Source organism: Ranitomeya variabilis, chromosome 5 (assembly GCF_051348905.1).
Source record: "Ranitomeya variabilis isolate aRanVar5 chromosome 5, aRanVar5.hap1, whole genome shotgun sequence".
Lineage (NCBI taxonomy): Eukaryota > Metazoa > Chordata > Amphibia > Anura > Dendrobatidae > Ranitomeya > Ranitomeya variabilis.
The window spans coordinates 12419203-12434422 of record NC_135236.1 but is presented as its reverse complement, the minus strand read 5'-3'; the positions used below and the strand labels follow the sequence as shown (position 1 = coordinate 12434422).

At 47.8% G+C, this 15220-nt stretch overlaps 1 protein-coding gene across 1 annotated transcript in view; it reads right to left on the bottom strand.

Annotated features, from left to right (window-relative positions):
• Nucleotides 1-14986, bottom strand: part of LOC143774201 (alpha-N-acetylneuraminide alpha-2,8-sialyltransferase-like) — a 132520-nt gene extending 117534 nt beyond the window's left edge. Inside the window, exons 1-2 of the mRNA XM_077261575.1 lie at nt 14801-14986; nt 2482-2562 (exon numbers count right to left, since the gene is read on the bottom strand). Coding sequence (XP_077117690.1) covers nt 2482-2562; nt 14801-14898 — 179 coding nt within the window. The 5' untranslated portion in view covers nt 14899-14986. The remainder of the gene's footprint in view (nt 1-2481; nt 2563-14800) is intronic.
• Nucleotides 14987-15220: the final 234 nt, after the last annotated feature.

Genomic DNA, 15220 nt, shown 5'->3' with positions numbered 1-15220 from the left:
AAAAATTCTACTCTACCGTACCACAAAAAAATGAAAGATTTTTCTGCGCACTCATAAGTGATTTTTGTGACCCCTTTAAAATTTCTGGATTTTCACGCTGTGCTAGGAAAAGGATCTGGCTGTATTCTGCAGTGTCAAAAACCAAATGGAGAAAAAAAAGGACTCTGGATTGCTTTGTAGTAAAATAATCTCTATTATCCTGGCAAAAAATAATTTCCTAGCCAATTATACCTGGGGCTAGGTATATACGGTCAATATACGCTCTAGGTAGCAGCAGCAGACAGTAATGGACCCTCTTGATGTATGCAGTGATATCTATATACACACATACTGTGCCTGCAGGCCTTGCACTGATATGTATAGAGCCACAATCACTCCCCTGCCTACCTGACACTGCAACCTGTATACTCCGGAATTAGTCCTTAGAAGGACTGTTGGTTTAGCTGGATTTAATGAGTTTAGGATGGTAGATCCCACACTGACTAAGAAATCCCCAAATATGACCCTATCTCAGCAGCTGCTCTCCCTACACTGTCTGATTCCGGAGCTGAATGCTCCGAACTGGATGGCGCCAGGTCTCTTATACCCCTGATGATGCTGTGCGGTGAGCCAATCACTGCAAGACCACAAGAAAGATGGCTGCCACGTCACAGTGCTGGCAGACAATCCCTGCATGTTGATCTGGTCTCTAAAGTCCGCCAAAAATGATGGGTGGAGAACCGAGTTCCCGGCGAATAATCCCAGACATGCTCGATGCTCGCTGAGTACAACAAGCACACTGACACTCGGGCGAGTAACGAGTACTGGCAAACACGTTCGCTCATCACTAATTCTACATTAAAAGCCCTTGCAGCAATTGACAGCTGCTGGAGCCTTCGTCTACGATACCTATATCACGAAGGCTGGCCGCCTCTGTGACACACACCTCTCATAAAGGATGTTTTCAGCTGCTTCTTTACAATATATACATTTGGTGGATAGGCTGAAGGAGGGATCATAAGCATAGGTGCATTTGCAGAAGGGCAAGCCTCCAAACTTACACACGCAGGGATATGTATTGTGGCACTTACAAACATATAGAGCCTCTGATGAAAACCTTTGCTTTTTGCTCCCATTTAATATCATTTTCATTGGTAATTACTGGATTTTCATTCATTTCTTTGGTGAAAACACTTTGATATCAGTTAGGCTGTGTTCGTGGTAAACAGATTGAAAGGTGTCTGTCAGATTCAGTCCTAAGAGACCACAGAGCGATACATACATTTCTTATGACAACTGGAGCACCTGTGATTTTCAGTGCAAATTACATTTTTGGAAAAATTTTCCTTCCTTGTTTAATTTACAATTACAATTTTAAAAGATGTGATGATTTCTTGGGACCAAAAAAAATGTAACCCATTCCCTACAGAGTCATTTATTGATTTCTCTAATTTCCATCATGAAATGAGCAAATCTGCTTGAATCAAATATCTGGAGATTTGCTCATTTCTTTATATATGTTTTATGACCGATGTGCCAGGTTGGGGTCCGAGAGGGTATTATGAGGCTGGATAATAAAGCAAGTGTCCTGACATTTATCTATAGACAGAGATAATGGGGATTTGACAATTTACTTAAGGTACCTTCACACTCAGCAACTTTACAACGAGAACGACAACGATCCGTGACATTGCAGCGTCCTGGATAGTGATCTCGTTGTGTTTGACACGCAGCAATGATCTGGATCCCGCTGTGCCATCGCTGGTCGGAGCTAGAAGTCCAGAACTTTATTTGGTCGTCAGGTCGGCGTGTATCGTCATGTTTGACAGCAAAAGCAACGATGCCAGCAATGTTAAACATGGAGCTAACGACCTGTGAGAACGATAAGTGAGTCACCGTTACGTCACAGGATCGCTCCTGCATCGTTGTGGAGCTGCTGTGTTTGACGTCTCTACAGCGACCTAAACAGCGACGCTGCAGCGAACGGCTCGTTGTCTATATCGCTTCAGCGTCGCTGAGTGTGACGGTACCTTTAGTGATACACTTGGTACTTTTACACCTGAGTAAATAGTCGGATTATGGCTTACATCTATATGTAAACATTTCCATTGTCTCAGACGGTTAAAGGTCGACCCACTGTATGGCCACATCCGGGACTTCATTGTACAGTGTCTGATCTTCTCAGGGTCCAAGTTGTATGAACGTAAAACCTGACGTCACAGGAGCTGGTTAATTATTTTCCATTTTACATGTCTTACAAGCCGTGAATTTGGGCGGTTGGCCATGCGATCATTGGCATGTACAGTAGTTTTCGCAACTGAATCAAATTAAACAAAGGCTTACAGAGCGAATCCATAAGTAGACAAATTCAAGAAGGATTCCCCAAGTGGTGAGAGGGCACATCATGAATTCAAAGCACAAATAACAGTGAAATCAAATGGATCTGCTGTAGAAATTGTCTGTACTGCTCCCGGCTGACGAGAATCTCCGGTCATTACTCACTTTTTCATGGTAGAATTAAATATGAGAGATTTCAGGTGCAGACATTCGGCTTCCGGAAGTTCCATGTAGGTTCTCCTCAGCCTGTAATCATAATGCAGAAGTTGGGTTAGATCAAGTTGGGACTTGCACGTATAGTTTACACATTTTTGTCTAATAAAGGCTCTAGGATAGTAAAAATATTAATGAGAACGTTCTCAGTGGTCTAGGGTAATAAAATGTTTAATGATAATACAGCTTAAACATACAAAGCCTATACTCTATGTCAGTAGATTTTAGATTTTGTGTGACCAGCTTATCAAAATATCTATATTGCCAGTATCGAAAACTTTTTCTTTCTTTTTTTTAAGCCCGAAATTATGCTTAATACCCGAGTGTACCTAAAAAAGTGACAAGTTCCACAAACGAGACTCAATCTTGCTCCCAGCATCTGCTTGGGTTCCCAGTAGAGATTAGTGAATACTAAAAGGCTTGCATTCTCATTATTCGAACTGAGCAATTCCCCTGGAAGCATCACTCCCGAGAACAATCTCGTCACACTTTTAGTCCATTTTAAGGACTGACAAAAAAAATTATTAATCGATAAGAAATTGGAGTTTACATTAAATAAATGTTTAAAATCATTCTTTCCTCAATAACAACTTTTATATAAGGCAAAGATTAAAAAGGATTTAAAAAAAAAAATAATTTCAGTAAAATAAAATTGAAATTTTACCGAAGGATGGCCGCTGCCATCAAGTTGCAGAAAGCTTCCGTCTTCATGAACCTAAAAGGCAACATTTCGAGCGCAAACAGTTTTTAAATGTGGGAATGTAGTAGTGTGTCCTGTGGGGCATTGGCTGCATATTTGTGCTTGCTTTCCAAGGACTGGGATAAGGACAACTGAATGCTTCGCTGGGACAAAGACGTGGAGGTGCTTGCTGATGGTGCTAGTTGAGTGAGTGCAACAACAGGTGCAGGGCAGGAGGCATCTTCACATGCACCATGGACAAAGGATTGGCTTGAATGCACAACAGCGGAAAAAGCAGCTGTCACTCGCAGACACTGTTCCTGGACCTCGGGTTTCCGCTGACAAAGTCGGGTGCTTTTCTGCCATGTGCCTGATCATGCTGGCGATATTCATGCTGGTAGTTTTACTACTCCTACAGATGCTGGGCTGGCAGGTGCTGCAAATTACCTGTTTGGGGTTATCGTCAGAGTCTTTAAAAAATAACCAGACTCAGGAAGACCTAACAGTTGGACTGGCAACATCAATCATGTTGGTGTTACGGGGAACGGTTGCCCGCCTTCTGTCTGCGGCCACCACACTGCTTATTCCTGCCTGTCGGGGTGCTTCACCTCCCTCCCCCTATGTGCTGCTGTCCTCGCACTGCATTTCCTCCTGCCAGCTTGGGTCAGTTACTGTATCATCCCCCACCTCGTCTTACACTTCTGCACCCTGGTCCTCCTCATGACTTTCTGGCAATTGTGTCTCATAATTGTCCACCTCTTCTGACACGTTCCCACCGTCGCCTTCATGTGACCATGGCTGCGCAAATATTTGGGCATCGTTACATGCTATCACTTCTTGCCCTGCTTCAAGTGGACTGGGCGAGAGTCCCAAATCTATAAATGGAAAAGTGAACAGCTCTTCAGAGTGTCCAAGTGTGATGAGCAGGGCCGCCATCAGGGCATTACAGCCGTGACTGGCGTATGGGGCCCGGTGGGCAGAGGGGGCCCGCATGGGGCCCCGTCTCATCTGCCCACCGGGCCCCTACCGGCAGCCGCAGGCTGAACCGGGCCCTTAGCTGCGGCCGGTGCTGCAGCGCTATTGAAGTGCGGGCCCACGCCCGCACGTCAATAGTTAACAGCCGCAAGCCAATCTGAGGCTGGCAGCTGACGTCAGCCGCAGCGTGCATGTCGCCGGCGTCTGACGTCATTGTCAGTCGCCAGCGAGTGCACGCTGCAGCTGCGTGCAGAGAGCAGGAGCGCTGGAGGTAAGTAGAACTTTTTTTTTTTTTTAATTGAGAGCGGCGATCCGGGGGGGGAAGGGGGGGGAAGGGGGGGGGCCCAGGGGGCAGAGCGCTGGACACAGGGGGGCAGAGCGCTGGACACAGGGGGGCAGAGCGCTGGACACAGGGGGGCAGAGCGCTGGACACAGGGGGGCAGAGCGCTGGACACGGGGGCAGAACGCTGGACACAGGAGGGGGCAGAATGCTGGACACAGGAGGGGGCAGAATGCTGGACACAGGAGGGCAGAGCGCTGGACACAGGGGGGCAGAGCGCTGGACACAGGGGGGCAGAGCGCTGGACACAGGGGGGCAGAACGCTGGACACGGGGGCAGAACGCTGGACACAGGGGGGGCAGAACGCTGGACACAGGGGGGCAGAGCGCTGGACACAGGGGGGGCAGAACGCTGGACACAGGGGGGGCAGAACGCTGGACACGGGGGGCAGAACGCTGGACACAGGGGGGCAGAGCGCTGGACACAGGGGGGGCAGAACGCTGGACACAGGGGGGGCAGAACGCTGGACACAGGGGGGGCAGAACGCTGGTCACAGGAGGGGGCAGAACGCTGGACACAGGAGGGCAGAACGCTGGACACAGGAGGGCAGAACGCTGGACACGGGGGGGCAGAGCGCTGGACACAGGAGGGCAGAGCGCTGGACACAGGGGGGGCAGAGTGCTGGACACAGGAGGGGGCAGAATGCTGGACACAGGAGGGCAGAACGCTAGACACGGGGGGCAGAACGCTGGACACGGGGGGGGGGCAGAACGCTGGACACAGGGGAGGGCAGAACGCTGGACACAGGGGGGGCAGAACGCTGGACACAGGAGTGCAGAATGCTGGACACAGGAGGGGGCAGAACGCTGGACACAGGGAGGCAGAACGCTGGACACAGGGGGGGCAGAACGCTAGACACAGGGGGGGCAGAACGCTGGACACAGTGGGGGCAGAACGCTGGACACAGGAGGGGGCAGAACGCTGGACACAGGGAGGCAGAACGCTGGACAGAGGGGGGGCAGAACGCTGGACAGAGGGGGGGCAGAACGCTGGACAGAGGGGGGGCAGAACGCTGGACAGAAGGGGGGCAGAACGCTGGACAGAGGGGGGGCAGAACGCTGGACAGAGGGGGGGCAGAATGCTGGACAGAGGGGGGGCAGAACGCTGGACAGAGGGGGGCAGAACGCTGGACAGAGGGGGGCAGAACGCTGGACACAGTGGGGCAGAATGCTGGACAGAGGGGGGCAGAACGCTGGACATTGGGGCAGAAAGCTGCACACGGGCAGAAAGCTGCACACGGGCAGAAAGCTGGGCACAGGGGCAGAAAGCTGGGCACAGGGGCAGGAAGCTGGGCACAGGGGCAGAAAGCTGGGCACAGGGGCAGAAAGCTGGACACAGGGGCAGAAAGCTGGACACAGGGGCAGAAAGCTGGACACGGGCAGAAAGCTGGACACAGGGGCAATAAGCTGGACACGGGGGCAGAAAGCTGGACACAGGGGCAGAAAGCTGGACACAGGGGCAGAATGCTGGACACGGGCAAAACGCTGGACATTGGGGCAGAAAGATGCACACAGGGGCAGAAAGCTGCACACGGGCAGAAAGCTGGGCACAGGGGGGGCAGAAAGCTGGGCACAGGGGGGGCAGAAAGCTGGCTACAGGGGGGGCAGAAAGCAGGACACGGGGGGGCAGAAAGCAGGACACAGGGGGGCAGAAAGCAGGACAGAGGGGGGCAGAAAGCTGGACACGAACAGAAAGCTGGACACGGTCAGAAAGCTGGACACGGGCAGAACGCTGGACACGGGCAGAACGCTGGACATTGGGGCAGAAAGATGCACACAGGCAGAAAGCTGGGCACAGGGGGGGCAGAAAGCTGGATACAGGGGGGGCAGAAAGCTGGACACAGGGGGGCAGAAAGCAGGACACAGGGGGGCAGAAAGCAGGACACAGGGGGGGCAGAAAGCAGGACACAGGGGGGCAGAAAGCAGGACACAGGGGGCATCAAGCAGGACACAGGAGCAGAACGCTGGACATTGGGGCAGAAAGCTGGACATGGGCAGAAAGCTGGACACGGGCAGAAAGCTGGACACGGGGGCAGAAAGCTGGACACGGGCAGAAAGCTGGACACAGGGGCAGAAAGCTGGACACGGGGGCAGAAAGGAGAAAAAGGGCATGATTGGAGACACGGGGCAGGATGACAGACATGGCGGCATGACTGGAGACACTGGGGCATGACTGGAGACACTGGGGCATGACTGGAGACACTGGGGCAGGAATGGAAACAGATGGGGAAGAATTGAGACACAGGAGGCATGATTGCAGAAATGGGGGCCTGATTGGAGATGGGGCAGAATGGTGATACGGGCATGATTGGAGACACTGGAGGCAGGATTGGAGACAGATGGGGCAGGATCATGGGGCAGGATGGATACGATGGAGACAGATGGGGCAGGATGGGGAGATCATATGGGGCAGGATGGATACTCATTAGGGCAGGATGGGAGAACATATGGCTGATGCCAGGAATGAGACACACGGGGCCAGGATGGCGAATATTATTACCATAGGGGCTAATTAAGGGATATTATTACTGCAGTGATGTATTTATTTTATTTTTTGAGTACACTGTTTTAAATGGAGGGGCGGTCCTATTACTGTGTAGATTGACACTATGTTGCCTTCTTCATGTGGTGTAATGTAGAAGTTGGGAAAATTAAGTAATGTGTTCTGCAAGTGAAACTCGAGATAACTGTGTTATTTCCTGCAGAAACGAGTCCTGGCTGCATGAAGTGATGGTGGTCTGTGCGGGATGAAAGATGAAGGACTTCACCTAGAGACGTCACTGGTGAGTCAGTGTGTTACCTATACATTGACACTATACACTATATACTATATACAGAGGTCCTGTGTATAATATCACCAGTGATCACTGGATTACCTATAGACTATATACAGAGCTCCTGTGTATAATGTCACTGGTCATCACTGTATTACCTGTAGACAGACACTGCATACTAAGTACAGATCTCCTGTGTATAATGGCACTTATGGTGATAGTATTGTGTTTTTTTTTATTATTGATCAGTATTGTAGTATTCAGTCACTATGTGTTGGTAATATGTGGTCTGGTCATGATGTTGTGGTATTTGTTCCTTGTATTTGATATTATTCGATCACTGTGGTGGTAATATGTCATCTGGTCATGGTGTGGCGGTATTTGTGCCTTGTAGATAGTATTATAGGTCACTGTGGTGATAATATGGTGTCTGGTCATGGTGCTGTGGTATTTGTTCCTTGTATGTGGTATTATAGGTCATTTTAAAAATTGAAAAATAAAAATATACCTAAATTGTACTGCATATTTTAACAAATATTTAATAGGTTACAGTAGAGTAGGGCCCGGCCAAAAGTGTCTACCTTGTCATTTTGGTGGCTTAAAAAAATCTATTGGCCAAAACAAAAGCTGCCGGCTACATGTGTGATCTGGTGATGGGAAATGTCAATGTGTGATAGGTGAGAAGTGGAGATTTTTCAAGAGAGAGCGGTGGGACTGTTGACAGTTTGAGTGGTGGAGCGTGGAGGCGGGGCTGGGGTGGAGCCTGGGCGGAGTCTCAAGGGGGCCCCGAAAAATTTGCCAGTATGGGGCCCCGAAATTTCTAGTGGCAGCCCTGATCGTAGCAATTTCTCAAATGGGTTTTTTGTGTTTTCGCAGCTTAAGGATGGCTTGTTTCACCTGCATGGAGAGCTCCTTTGACCTCATGTTTACTTTACTTCACAGCAAAACCTTCCAAATGCAAGCACCACATCTCAAATCAACTCCAGGCCTTTTATCTGCTTAAGTGAGAATGACATAACAAAGGGATTGCCCACACCTGTCCATGAAATAGCCTTGGAGTCAATTGTCCAATTACTTTTGGTCCCTTTAAAAACAGGGGGCACATGTTAAGGAGCTGAAACTCCTAAACCCTTCATCCAATTTTAATGTGGATACCCTCAAATGAAAGCTGAAAGTCTGAACTTCAACTGCATCTGAATTGTTTTGTTTAAAATTCATTGCGGTAATGTCTATAACCAAAATTAGAAAAATGTTCATATATATATATATGGACCTAACTGTATATACACCTTGATTAGTCCTCAGAAGGACTGTTGGCTGAGATGCATTTTTGTATTACAGATGGTATACCTACATTAACTTTAAAATTGACAATCTCTCCCTACACTCGCTGAGTCCGTTGCAGACTGTGACGAGCAGGGCGGTGCCAGGTCTCTTATAGACTTGATGACGCTGTGCGGCCAGCCAATCACTGTAATACCACAACAAAGATGGCTGCTGCATTACAGTGCTCTCTAAAGAGCGCCAAACATGCAGGTTCGGGACCCGAACTCACACCAAGCCAAGCCACAAATAGTCGCCGAGTTCCGAGCATCGCGAGCACTGCAATGCTCTTGTGAGGATCGAGTAGTGGCGAGCATGCTCACTCATCACTACTGACAAACTTGCTGGAAGCATTAACTGCTATCCAACCAACCGTGCGTCCCGGCAAAGTGGGACAGGAACCTATGTGTCATGGAGGGGTGAATGTATTGTGCTACAGCAACAGGCGTAGTCGCACCTGCCCCGTGTCCTAGGCATCTACGTGCACCATCATCAGCACTTCCACTTCCTTGTCCTTTATCCCACACCTTATGCATTTTCTAATTGCTACAAGGCTTAAAACCAAGTTTATTTTTAATAACAGAAAATCATTAGTCACCTGCAGCAGTCACAGTGGTTTTTGAGAATTTATTACCACCACCGTAATGTAACAGAATGAACACAAAAGTGTATGGATGACAATCAAGTTCAATACAGAAAATGTTTTTGCGCTTTTCTTTAGTGTTATTTGCCACAGAAATGTACCACAAAGCACATAATACTGTATGGGTAGAAATTTAACCCAGAAAAATGATAACTGCATTTTAGAAGAGTTAGATATCACAGAAATGTACCCCAGATCACAGAAGACTGTACGGTCGAGAAATTTATGCCCGCAAAATTTGTTCTAAGCTTTTTTTCTGTATGATAGATCAAAGAAATGTACGACAGACCATGGAATAGTGTATGGGTGAGAACTGTAATCAAGACAATTTTTAACAATTTTAGGAGTGTTAAGTATAAAAGACATATACCCCAGACCATGGAATAGTGTTTGGTTGTGAATAGTGTTGCGCGATAGCATCCGATACTTGAAAGTATCGGTATCGTATAGTATCGGCCCATACCCGAAAAGTATCGGATATCGCCGATACCGATACCCGATACCCATACAAGTCAATGGGACACCAAGTATCGGAAGGTATCCTGATGGTTCCCAGGGTCTGAAGGAGAGGAAACTCTCCTTCAGGCCCTGGGATCCATATCAATGTGTAAAATAAAGAATTAAAATAAAAAATAGGGATAAACTCACCTCTCCGACGGCCCCTGGACTTTACCACCGTAACCGGGAGCTGTTGTTCCTAAGAATGCGCGCTTGAAGGACCTCAGATGACGTCACGGCTTGTGATTGGTCGCGTAGCCGTCGTGTGACCGCTACGCGACCAATCACAAGCCGTGACGTCATCTAAGGTCTTTCAAGCGCTTGAAATACCTTAGATGACGTCGCGGCTTCTGATTGGTCACGTGAGCGGTCACGCGACCGCTACGTGACCAATCAGAAGCCGTGACGTCATCTGAGGTCCTTCAAGCGCGCATTCTTAGGAACAACGGCTCCCGGTTACGGCGGTAAAGTCCAGGGGCCTTCGGAGAGGTGAGTATATCCCTACTTTTTATTTTAATTCTTTATTTTACACATTGATGTCAATCCCGATACCGATTCTCGATACCACAAAAGTATCGGAACTCGGTATCGGAATTCCGATACCGCAAGTATCGGCCGATACCCGATACTTGCGGTATCGGAATGCTCAACACTAGTTGTGAATTGTAACGCAGCTAATTTTTTTTATGCTTTGTGGGTGGGTTTTATGTCACAGAAATGTACCACAGACTTCGTAATTCTGTATGACTAAGAAATTTATGCCTGCTCATTTTTTTATGTTTTCTTTAGTTTTATAGACCACAAAATACTGTGCAGGTGACAAATTTAACCCATCAACATTTGTTAACGCTTTTCTTTGAGTGTTAGATATTACAAAAATGTACCCCAGAATACGCTATGAGTAAGTTAATCCAGAAAAAAATTCAACTTTTTTTGGTGTTTTATAACACCAAAATGTACCACAAAGCACGTAGTACTCAATGGATCACAAAATATATTAAATTTTTCACCAAAACATATTGCAGCTATATATTTGTCAACGGGCTGCACAACCCTAATCCCTGTGTCATGGTTCCACCCCTCAGTGTGTCTGGGATGCAGAAACTGACAGCTTGGCCATCCAATCTGGTACAGGGGCGTGCTGATCTGTCAGTATATTGATTAACAGCTCGACTATCCAATCTGAGATTGAGAGGTGTCGGCTGCCTCCAAGTGTTCACTATCCCAGGTGATTGCCATGCTACTTAACTGAGCTGTTTCTCTCAGAACTCTGCCAGAGTTAAATTCAGCCTGGGAGATTTGTACTCCTTGTGCTGGAAGTTCTGTATGCTTGATCTTTTGTTGCCTGATCTTGGACTTCGTTCTGACTATCCGCCTGTTTATCTGTTTTACCCCTTCTGCCCTAATCTGTTACCCTCCTGGTATTCTGACCTCAGAACGTTACTTGACCATGCTTTTGTCTCTTCTTTTTTTATGACATACCATCCTGGCTTCTGACCTTGGACTCCTTGACCATGAGAATTGACCAACGTCACACCCTGTCTACAGACTGCATTTTGCCACTATCTCTGCTACTACAACTCTCTTCCTCCCTAGACTAAAAGCAGAATGTATGTCTTCCACATGGTCCAGTCTCATTAGCCAAGAGTTTGGAACACATAATTCTCACCCTGATCCTCCTTCCTCACACCATGGCAGGTCCCAGGAGACAAGTGATCCCACACTTGGACACTCTGTGGAGCACTTTACATTTCCATTTATTGATTATAGCCTATCACCCTGCACGTTTCAAGAGGGATATGAGGAGATCGTGTGTAGTGATGCTGAAATATTTGAGCACCTTTGTTCAGAGAACAATGCTAACTTTAGTAACTAACATGGCTATGACATTATCACGATTGGCAGGCAATCCCTGCATGTTTAGTGGCTGACAAACTGCTGCAAAACATGTGGGACGGGAACTCGAGCATGTGCTCAAGCACCAGGGTTACTCGATGGACTACCGAGAGTACCCAACACCCCGATGCTCTATTGACAAGTGATGAGCACACTCGTTCATCACCACTAAGAAAGTATTTATACAACACATAATATGTAACCAGGTTTGGAATGTAGCAAAAGTAAAAGCCCCGGTATACATCAAGAGAAATAAAAAAGGAAGGCGACGTACTACTTAACAAGAGACTACGGCTTGAGTAGCTACAAACCACCACTGAATGTTAAAACTGTTTTCACTAGGAAATATTAAACATTACAGTACATGTATAGTATCATCCACATGTATGTCATTTGATAAATCATAAGGTTTAATACTAGAGGTTAGGGCCATCCCGTAATTACCTGCACGCAACCTCTGATCCTCTTAAGATCTCCTTCTCTACTCCCCTCTTATCTCATCTTCCCACAATCGCATACAAGATTTCTCTGGCGCATCCCCCATACTCTGGAACTCTCTACCACAACACATCAGACTCTGGCCCACCATCTAAACCTTCAAAAAGAATCTGAAGACCCACCTCTTCCGACAAGCCTACAATCTGCAGTAACCACCGATCCACCAAAAAGCTGCATGATCAGCTCTACCCTCGCCTACTGTATCCTCACCCATCCCTTGTAGATTGTGAGCCCTCGTGGGCAAGGTCCTCTCTCCTCCTGTATCCTCACCCATTCCTTGTAGATTGTGAGCCCTCGCGGGGAGGGTCCTCTCTCCTCCTGTATCCTCACCCATCTCTTGTAGATTGTCAGCCCTCGCGGGCAGGGTCCTCTCTCCTCCTGTATCCTCACCCATCCCTTATAGATTGTGAGCCCTCACGGGCAGGGTCCTCTCTCCTCCTGTATCCTCACCCATCCCTTGTAGATTGTGAGCCCTTGTGGGCAGGGTCCTCTCTCCTCCTGTATCCTCACCCATCCCTTGTAGATTGTGAGCCCTCGTGGGCAGGGTCCTCTCTCCTCCTGTATCCTCACCCATCCTTATAGATTGTGAGCCCTCACAGGCAGGGTCCTCTCTCCTCCTGTATCCTCACCCATCCCTTATAGATTATGGGCCCTCCTGAGCAGGGTCCTCTCTCCTCCTGGACCAGTCGAGTATACCCCTCCTCACATGTAAAGTGCCATGGAATAAAAAGCGCTATGATAATAAATAATAATCCCGATTAGGGTCACCATGACATGGTGGAATGACTTTTACATTTTTTTTCTATCAATATTATGTTAACTGAGCTCCCTATATTATGTTCATTCATTATTGCTGATTACCGTATTTTTTGGACTATAAGACGCACCGGACCATAAGATGGACCACAAATTTGGGGTGAAAATTGCAGAAAAAAAGATTTTTTATAAGATGGGGGTCCATCTTATTGTCTGAATTTACAGTATCTTACCTCAGGGCTGGCAGTGGCAGAGCAGTGTCACAGGAGGCATGGTGTCGGCAGAGGTGCGGTGATGCGGTGGGCGATATGGCGTGCACCTGAGCAGGGTCCCTTCCTGTTTAGGTGGGTGACGCCATGGCCTGGTGTCCATGGGGGGGTTGCAACAGTGCTGTGGTGGCGGCAGAGGTGCAGGGATGATGAGGCGCAGTGAGCGGTATGGCGTGAGCAGGGTCCCTTCCACAGATGAGGTGACGCAGCAGCCCGGTATCCAAGGTAAGCAGCAGAGCCGGATGAATCATGGCTTTATCGGTGGCGAGTTCACAGATTTAGATCTCGGCTTCAGGAAAATGGCTGCCGCGATCTCCATCTGCGCACGCCCGGCCTCCCGTGGCCATTTTCCTGAAGCCCCGGGAAGTGGAGCACTCCATTTGCGCACGCGCGGCCTCAGGAAGATGGCCGCCGCCACCGATAAAGCCATGATTCACACGGCTCTGCTGCTTACCTTGGATACCGGGCCGCTGCGTCACCTCAGCTGTGGAAGGGACCCTGCTCACGCCATACCGCTCACTGCGCCTCATCATCCCCGCACCTCTGCCGGTAAGCCTGCATTCCAACTATAAGATGCACCCCCCATTTTCCTCACATTTTTTTGCGGGGGGGGAAAGTGCGTCTTATAGTCCAAAAATACGGTATTTATTTGCTGCAGGGGATTTGCTTATTATGCTTTTTTTATCTTTTGTTTTGTACATTTAGTATAATTATATAGTAAGGAGGAAAACACATGGTGGGGAAATATCAATCAGCGGTGACACTCTCAGGAAAAGCAGGGGTTACACTGAGCTCAGATGCAATAACGACAAGTTATAAACATATAAAAACTCCATGAGAATTGTTTGAACCAACTGGTGATAGAAGATCCCCCATTTACACCCATGTGGCGGAGGTAATGCACAAGGCACTGCTCACCCATGGTGCATGGACACGATCCACCCATCCTCTGCAGCACCGCAGGTGGGACTCGTTCTTCTTCTCTCTCTTTCACTTTTCTCTCTCCCTTTCTCTTCTACCTCGGCATTCTCGCTGTCTCACTATCTGTTTTACTCTCTATCTCGCTTTGTCTTTCGGCCTCATTCTCTTTGTAGCTGCCTCTCTTAGTTTCTCTTTCACCCTCGTTTTCTCTGTCTCTGGCTTTCTTACTCTCTTTCTTGCTCTCATTTGATCTTTATTGCAATCTCTCAGTTTATCTGTCCCTCTGTAGCTTTATCTCTCTATTTTTTGCGCTTGTTTCTCTCTTTCTTTCTGGATCTCTTCTGTATTTTTCTTTTTTCTCTCCCACTTTTTTCTTTTTTTATCTTTGTTTCTTTCTCATCACCTGACTCTTTTTCTTTCTCATTTTCTCACTCTGCCTTTTTCTTTCTCCGTTTCTCTCTCTACATTTTTCTTTCTTTCTTTCATTCTGGGACTTTCTTTTGCTCTTTTTTCTTTGTCTCCTTTTTCCTTTCTTTAACTCTGTCGGTTTCTCTGCTTCTCTCTCTTTGTATCTTAATTTCTCTCTTTCTTGGATTTTCTTTTGCTCTCTATTAATTTTGTCTTTCATTCTTCTCTTTTTGTCTTTCTTCCTCCCTGTCTTGCACACAGGTTCTCCTGCAGCCCATTAGTAGTGACTTACCGCTGAGCGCTCTGTCCCCGGTGCTGAAGGTTCCGGTAGGCGCTGTAGCAGGTCAGCACCACCACCAGTACGAGGACGAGATGCCAGCGCCGTGCCATGATGTCAGCCTGCAGCCGTCAGTCAGGATACTGGAGAAATGTTCACAGCGGAGCAGATACATACCTGGGGAAGGTGTGTCCTACCTGTGCCGGGTGATCTAATCACACTGCCTGCACACTGCAGGGAAAGAGTCTGCTCAGCCATCCATGCACATACAGGAATAGATATACAGTATATGTCCATATAGATATAGAGAAACATACACACCAGTGAGAATTTGAGAATTTTAGTGGGCTTCTTCTCTTGACAGGTTTGTTGTGGTACTATGTTCTTTCATTGGATAATATTGATAAAAGGATTTGATGGTGGTCCGGGGATCAT